The sequence below is a fragment of the Mus caroli genome, chromosome 11 (assembly GCF_900094665.2).
Source record: "Mus caroli chromosome 11, CAROLI_EIJ_v1.1, whole genome shotgun sequence".
NCBI lineage: Eukaryota > Metazoa > Chordata > Mammalia > Rodentia > Muridae > Mus > Mus caroli.
In genome coordinates this window covers 89,931,418-89,939,222 of record NC_034580.1, presented here as the reverse complement: position 1 = coordinate 89,939,222, position 7,805 = coordinate 89,931,418, and the positions used below count along the sequence as shown (strand labels likewise).

The 7,805-nt window shown below is 48.1% G+C and overlaps 1 protein-coding gene across 2 annotated transcripts; it reads right to left on the bottom strand.

Moving 5' to 3' along the window:
- Positions 1–262: 262 nt before the first annotated feature.
- Positions 263–5,769, bottom strand: Tob1 (transducer of ERBB2, 1). 2 transcript variants are annotated; one of them, XM_021178229.1, is made up of 2 exons: positions 3,965–4,265; positions 263–2,262 (listed from the first exon to the last, which is right to left on the bottom strand). In XM_021178229.1, exon 2 carries the CDS (start codon positions 2,106–2,108, stop codon positions 1,038–1,040), a length of 1,071 nt encoding a protein of 356 aa, XP_021033888.1. In that variant the 5' UTR covers positions 2,109–2,262; positions 3,965–4,265; the 3' UTR covers positions 263–1,037. The 2 variants fall into 2 exon arrangements, with proteins under 2 accessions (XP_021033888.1, XP_021033889.1); XM_021178230.2 differs by lacking the exon at positions 3,965–4,265 and adding an exon at positions 5,616–5,769 and having other exon boundaries at positions 991–2,262.
- Between the last annotated feature and the right edge of the window lie 2,036 nt (positions 5,770–7,805).

Below are 7,805 nucleotides of genomic sequence, written 5' to 3'. Positions count from 1 at the left end.
ATTTCCTCCTATCACCTGGCTCTCTCCTAGATGGATGCTGGTAGTAGAGGCATCCATGTGCCACTTATATTTATAGGATGCTGGGGATCAAACCCATGGCTTTCTGCTTTTGAGGCAAACACTCTACTATGCACCACCCCTGTCTGACAGACAGCAGAGCCCTGCCTTCCATTATTCCTTTGTGACTCAGTAAGTTGTATCTTTCTTCTTCATGAGCATAGACTTTTAGCAAAGACTTAAAACAAAGACCAGAGGATAGGCATTTTTAATTTTAAAGAATTTTAATACAAACTTAATATAAACTATTTCAGTCCCTCTTAACATGTAAGACACTGACTCAAAATACTTTTATACCTTTTTTTTTCAAGTATTGCACAATATAGGTACAAAATTAATATTTACGATTACATTTTCTTCCATAATATATAGCAAAAATCTTTAAACCTTTAACAGAAAATACATTTTTTTGAAAAAGCAAATATTCGTACATTTTAATTCCACCACTAAAGGAATATCCTGTACACAATTTTCAGAATAGCTGATGTCTTTAAGATGGATATTTTACAATTTCAGTAAAAAAAATACAACATGAAGCTGTCACAGATCACTGTAGTAAAAAGATAGAAATGCAATACCATGTCGTAGAAACAATATATATATATCCTCTGATATTTTACAAACTTTGTACTAAATTAAATTATACAATTAGAAAAGACCAATAAACCCACTTATTAGTGCCAATTTTTTATAAAAAAAAATTCAGCCATGTCCTTGCTATATCTTAAATACTGTAAGAGGCCATATCTGAAAGTATACTTTAAAATATACAGTCAGTAGAAAATAACTTTGTGCTTGGTTGGCAAATGAAAAATGATGCATGTTTTATTTTGTAACCAAGCCTGAATGTGTCCTTACTATAAGCTTTAAAAAAAAAAAAAATCTCAAGGAGGCAAAAAAAAAAGAAAAAAAATTCCCCCTTGGGCCGATGCATTTTAACTTGTACGATACATGTTCTCTTTTGTTTTGTTTTTTTTTTTTTAGTTAGCCATAACAGGCTGGAATTGCTGGTTAGAATACTGCATGTTATTTAAGCTAAAATTCAAGCCGTCTACGAAAGACTTCTCGTTGAGGCCTCCGTAGGCCGCAAACACATCAAAGGCATTGCTGTACTGGAGGGGACTGAGGTTGAGGGGGCTGTCACCTGGGAACATTCCATTGGTACTACTACCTTGACCCTGCATGTTAGGAAAAATAAATTCCTTGGCATTGGGAGAAAGAGCAGAGGTTTGCTGCTGCTGCTGCTGTGGCTGCTGCTGCTGCGGTGGTGGAGGTGGCGGCTGGGATGATGGCGGCTGCTGCTGCTGCTGCTGTGGCTGCGGCTGTGGCTGCTGCTGGCTGCCCAGGCCCAGCCCATACAGAGAGTGCACTGAGGAAGAGATGGCTTTCTGCTTCAGGAGGTCATTCACATTCACAGTCAGGCCCAGGTTGATCGGAGAAGTGCGCGCTACCTTGCTGCTACGGCCACTGTTCTTCATTTTGGTGGAGCCGAACTTGGTGGCAGCAAAAGTGGCAGTGGTAAAGGTTAAAGGCTGCGTGGACCGGGGCATGAAGGTGGGGCTGACAGCAGCAGAGTGGCCGAAGGGAGGCGAGGGAGAGCTGGACACAGAGGAGGCCGGGTCGCTTATGGGCATGAACACCTGGGCCTCCGGGTTAAAGCTGTTTTTGATCTCCTTATCCAGCTCACAGCCGGTTTCACTACTGTCGTCCACGTACAGCACCTTCACTGGTCCCTTTTCGCCGATCTGGTAGGAAACCTCAAACGGGTCGATCCAGACACTCAAATCCTGTGGCAGATTGCCACGAACATCGTCAATGTCCAAACCACTCTCTTTGGATGCCTGCTCGATCACGGGGTCTACCTTCTCCCCCACGTGTATACATCTAAACCCTGAGCCTTTGTATGGCTTTTCAGGATACCAGTGCCCTTCATATTTCTTCTTAAGAAGTCTTTCAAGCTCTTCACCAAAAATGTTGACACGTCTCCTGGGAAGCTTATTGTACAAGTAGGAAATAATAAAATTGAGTGCTACTTGGATTTCAAGCTGCATAGCTGCGATGCCACAAAAGTTAGCTTTGTTTCAACTCCTCCACCAGAAAAATAAATCTTTTTTTTTTTTAAATCAGTTTGTGGCAGAGAAACAAATTCTCATTCAAAGTGCTGGTATTAGAAGATAATCCTTCAACCTTCCCGTGGTCTTGTTCCTTTAAGAAAACAAAACAAAAGCAAACACATCCAAGTGAGATCAATGTAATAGCTCCAAAGCTTTCTACCTGAAGCATTTTATTTTTGAAAATGTCTACTGGGCTAGAAAGACTGAAAATGATCGCTGGAAAATAAAAGGAACAGACCATAAAAAAAATCCTCTTGCTAAAGTTCAAGACAGATTTATAGTTAAAACAGCATTCTAAGCTATTATATACCATTTCCCAGCAGGGCTTACGGGACCTCCAGAACATGTATCCTTTCTGTCTCTTCTCGGCACAATGTTTACTAACTGTACTGCACACTCATCCACCCACCTACCAGTACACACACTCCACTTTTACAAGTTGGTCATTAGTTTCCTTGCTAGTCACCATTTTAGAAGTGAATCCCTAGTTCCTTTTGGAAACATCACGTTTAAATCTGCTTTATGTTAAATATTCGGAAATGTGATAAGTTACAAAATTATTTTTAATTTTCAAAGTACCTGGTACTAAAATTAAAGGTACTAAATGAGTTGTCATCTTGGTAAATGAAACCAAATTATCCTCTCTAGTTTTAACCATGCCAAGGGCTCTCACACACTTGCTCTTCTGGGAGACTTTTTCTTTTTTATTGTGTACTGCCCCCCCCCCCCCATTCTGAAATTCATCTCAGCTGCAAGTATAAGAAAAACAAGCAGCTTAAAACTCCTATTGATTACTCTGTTTAAAGGGCAGAGTTTCTCAGTTTTATTCTTATTTTTAAAAGCCATCTCCTTCCCTCTTCGGATAAACGGGCAGTCCCTGGAGAGGTTGGAGCGAAAAGGTCGACCTTTAAACGTTTGCTGGATCAGCACTGGGTGGGGATAAGAAAAGATCAAGGGCAAAGAGAGGTATTTCCAAGGGAGAGCTATTTGTACAACGAGGTTGATCAAAAAGGGCATTTAAAATAATCAAACTGGTGTTAATCCGTCTGTTCCATTTTCCATATTCTTGGTGACAAAGGGCAAAGAATCTTTCGTGTAGCCCCCAAACTACACTTTCCAAGCCGAAACCCAAGTGCAGGCAGAGAAAGCAGATTCAGCTGCTTGAAGGTGCAGCCGAGCCCAGACAGGCTGGGTGGAAGGTGGTTTTTAAAGCAACGCCTTAACACAGGACTGTGAAGAATTACATAAACAGCCAGTTGGGTCTCATTAGATTTCTGCTCACAGCACTGGGAGCCCGAGCGCTACAGCAGCAGCAACAGCCGGAGGAGGTGGAGGAGGAGGAGGAAGAGGAGGAAGACTACTAGCCTTGCTCCGGGAGGAGGAGCTCGGCCCGGGGAAAAGGAGAGCAGGCTCTCTAGCTGCCTCAGGGACCCGGCCCTGGGCACCGGCAGGTCGCGGCGCGGGCCGCCCAGTCTTCCCCTCCCCCGCCGTAACCTGACCCTGCCGTCCCCCCCTCTGCTCCCCGCTCGAGGCTCCTGGGACCTAGCCAGGATCCCGGAGCACCGGTCCGGGCTCGATCCCTGTATCCCGGCGCCCCCTCCCCCTGCCTGGGCGCCGCTGCTCCCACCCAGGGTGCTCCCTCCTCCCGGCTGCCCGCCGGCCGTCAAGCCTCCGGACCAGGCCCCCGGAGCCACTCCATTCCCTTGAGTCCCCGAGGCCGCCCCTCCGCACCCGGGCTCGCAGGGCGCTGCAGCCACTCCCTCGGCTCCTAGCCGCCGCCCCGCCGTACTTACAGGCTGCTCCGGAGCTGCGGCCGCCGCCGAGCCGCGGCTGGGCGGGGGAGAAGGGGCGGCGGGCGGGGGCGCGGGTGGGTCGGGAGCGGCGAGGCGGCGGGATGCAAGACGTCGCCACCGCCGGACACGCGACGGACGTCTCGGGCGGGCCTGGGAGCTCGCTGCTCTGGCTCAGGGGTGGCGGGGACGGCAAGCTTACACGAGCGCGCTCGCTTCTCTACACAGCCCGGCGGCCCGGCCCTGCGTCCCCGTACAGCGCCCTCTGCGCGCCGGGCCAGAGCTTCGCTCCTTCTGCCGCGGCGCGCGCCCCGCCTCTCGTTTTATAGCCTCCTCCCCGCCCCCAGCCTCCGCGGGGGTGCGCGCCGCTCGCGTCACAGTCCCGCCCTCCCCACCCGGCACCCCCGGGCCGCGCCGACTCCGCCCCTGCCCTGCCCCCCGACGCCATTGGCCAAGTCCCGCCTGCCCACATCCAGACGGCCGCTGATAGATGGTCACGCCTCCTGAACGCCGCTGTGACCAATGATCTGAGAGTCCCGAGAGGCTGGGGGAGGGGTTAAGGGAGGCCTTGGAAGGGGATTGGAGAAGGGTGGTAGGGATGGGGTGACAGGGCCCCGGGGCCTGGAGGGGAGGGGGGGAGGAGGGGGAGCAGGTGGCGACGCGGCGGGGACCGGCCGGGAGGGGCAGCCGAGGCTGGGAGAGGGAGGGCAGAGTACACGGAAAAGGCTGCTTCCGAGCGAGTACGACTGTGGCCGAGGAAAACCCCACTCCTGGGCGAGCTAGCCTGTGGGTCTCCAGCCCATCCCGGGGTGACCGGGACTCGTGCTCCCGATTCATTGAGTATTAATCCCCGCAGGGTCTAGGCCAACTGCCACCCCGAGAGTGACAACTGCAGAACCTGGGGGTGGGGAAGGGAGGCCACGTCGCTGCACCTCCCGCACAGGTGACAGTTTAACTGCCTCTGCAGCCCCCCTGGCCAAATCTCCCCGGGTCACCTGGCAGCAGCTCGGACTTGAGGGTTGCTTGAGACTGTAAGAAAAAAAAAATTGTCTTATATCAAACGTCGCAGAGAGCGACACGCTGCCAAACTGCCTATGTGACTGTGTGTGCGCGCCCACGCGTGCATTTTGAGGGCTTTCACCCAGACCCACAAAATAAACACGAGGCCTTGCTGAGGAACCTGCGAGAGTTTATGAACTGTGCACAGGTGTCCAGGGAATGGGGACGCCCGGGACTCTAGGGGCGCGGATAGGCGCCGTTTCCACAACCTGCAGCCCAGAAATCCGAGTTACCGTCGGGAGTGGAACGGGGCGTTCCTCTTGGCTAAAAATAATTACTCACAGGTAGCAACGATGCCTGATTGGTCGCACTGGACCTTAGCGGCCAGACGATTGGCTGTCTGGTCTCCAGGAGACCGACGTCAAACTCGGACTGGGTAAAGGCGAGAGAAAGTCGAGGGGGAGCCTCGGAGAGGGGGGTAGGGGGAGAAAGCGCAGCAGTGAATGAAACGCCCAGGGCCCTGCCTTCCCCTTCCCTGTCCTGGGCATTCGGGCCATGCTTCCTGGAAAAAAACCGGTCCCGGTGCTGCCTTGCCCTTAAACACTGCAGGGCGGGCATTTCTATGCCTCTGTCTAGAGGTTAAAGCACAACTCACCGTCTGTGTAGCCCATCTGTACCACCCAGGGCACAAACCTTGGTCTACGCGACCCGCCAAGAGCCGTTTCATTTTATAGATGCAGAAGTCTGGATGTAGCCTATTATTTTGCACTCGGACCTGCTTGCGTGGGTTCCCACCTCCTCTTTTAGAAGGAACAGCTTTGAGAAAGGATATTTCTAAAGTCTCACAGCGTGTGAGAAGGGGAGGGTTTGTGGAATGGGCTGAGGGGTGGGGTGGCGACCGGTCAGGTGACCCATTTCTTGTTTATTGCACAGGTTCCTAAAACTTGGGTAGCGGGTTTGTTTTTTGTTTTTTCTTAAGATCATAGAAGTTTTACTCAAAAACGCTTTAAATTCTGTTTTATTTTTAGTATTTCGGCTTTTTAGTTGCAGAGTGGAATTAGATTGTGAGAGCATGCATGGTGTTTAAAATGGAAGCATCTGGCAGCAAAATATTTTAATATAAATTATTCTTCCACTGTTTTCCTCCGTTGTGTGGTTTTGCTTTTCTAGTGTGAACGTTAATTTGTCACTGAAATAAGGCATTTTTAATTCTATAGCTAGTTGGGCACAGAAATTGCAAGAATCTAGGTAAGATATTTTGGGACTGGCTTACCAAGAGAAACACTTTATCTTTCATGTGCCCTAGAAGCACAATTTATTACCATTAGGCAAATGTTACTGTACCAAACTCTCGGAATTACAGACACATGTGCTGGGCCATGTGTCTTGATTTGTAATTTGGAAAATATATCACTATAATTAGGGAGCATATTAGACTTGGCTGAGATTAAAATGTCTAACTAAAAATAGATGAATCATAATTTTGTTAAGCTTGTGTGTACTTTTCAAGAATTCTCTAGAGGAAATGAACAGGTCTCTTTCTCTCTGACTTCTTCCCTTCTGAATTTCTCCAATCTACAGTTCCAGATCTAAAGCAGTGAAGCACTTACCTCCTAGGGACTGGTTAAATGTCAGTAACAACAGCTTTAAAATGTCTGAGTTAGCTGGGAATGGTGACTCACACCTGTAAATCCCAGCACTCAGTTTGAGACAGAAACATCACAAGTTCAAAGCCTGCCTGGACGACAAGGCAAGTTCCAGGCTAGCCTGGGGTGCATGTTTCAAAGATAAATAATTAAATAAAAACAGACAAAATTATGGGTTAATTCCAGAACTCTTGAGGGTGGGGGTAGGGAGTGTGAGAGGGTCTCAACCCAAAGACCAATACTGCTATTTTATTCAAGTCTTGCACTTTAAAGGATCTCTCACAGCTAGTTACCATTTATCAATTGCTTTAGAATTCTACATCAGTGTAGACTGCTAAATCATCACTTAAATTCTATGAATTTATAGAGATAAAAATATTGAACTCAGGCTCCAGGCGATGTCGCAATCAAGGAAGTCTCCTTAGGAACTGATAACTCAGGCCTGTAATGACATGGACTTAGAAGGTTGAGGCAGGAGGATCGAAGTCCAATGCTTGTCTGGGTAACAAAATAAGTTCAAGGTCATCTTGGGCCACAGTGAGAGCATGTCTCAAGAAATAAGAAAGAACTGGGGCTGTAGCTCAGCCTGTAACCCCAGCACACCTAAGAGTCTGAGGCAGGAGGATGGCAAGTTTGTAGCCAACCTGAGCTACACAGTAAGATCCTATCTCTTCAGAGCTTTTGGTTGTGAGCCTAGCCTTTAATGGTAGAGTCGTCACTCTGGCCCCCTATCTCAATAATAAATAATTTCATACCTTGTGGCTAGCATAAGAGTTCACTTTCCCTTTGCCTATCATGCACAAAGATCCTCTTAGATTCAATCCCTGGTATCCCAAAGTCAAGACAGAAAAGAACTAGTGCTCCCTAGAACACTTCCCTTTCACAACCTCACATCTTTAAGGAATCCTGGAAGGAGGGCATTATAATAAAAATAACACTTGTTATTTAAATCATAAATTACAGCCATTTAAAGTGTCCTGAACTGCACACACACACACACACACACACATACACACACACACCTCATCCTTATTTCTGAGAGGAAACCATCTTACTCTTCATCCCCATAAACAGAAGTGAGATTACTAGCGAACAGCCCTTACAATACCCAGAGTGTTTACTAAGGGCCAGTGCACTAGAGAGCTGGCCTTTATTAGAAAATAAGACAACATACAAGTATGTTGCTATTTGTTACTTGT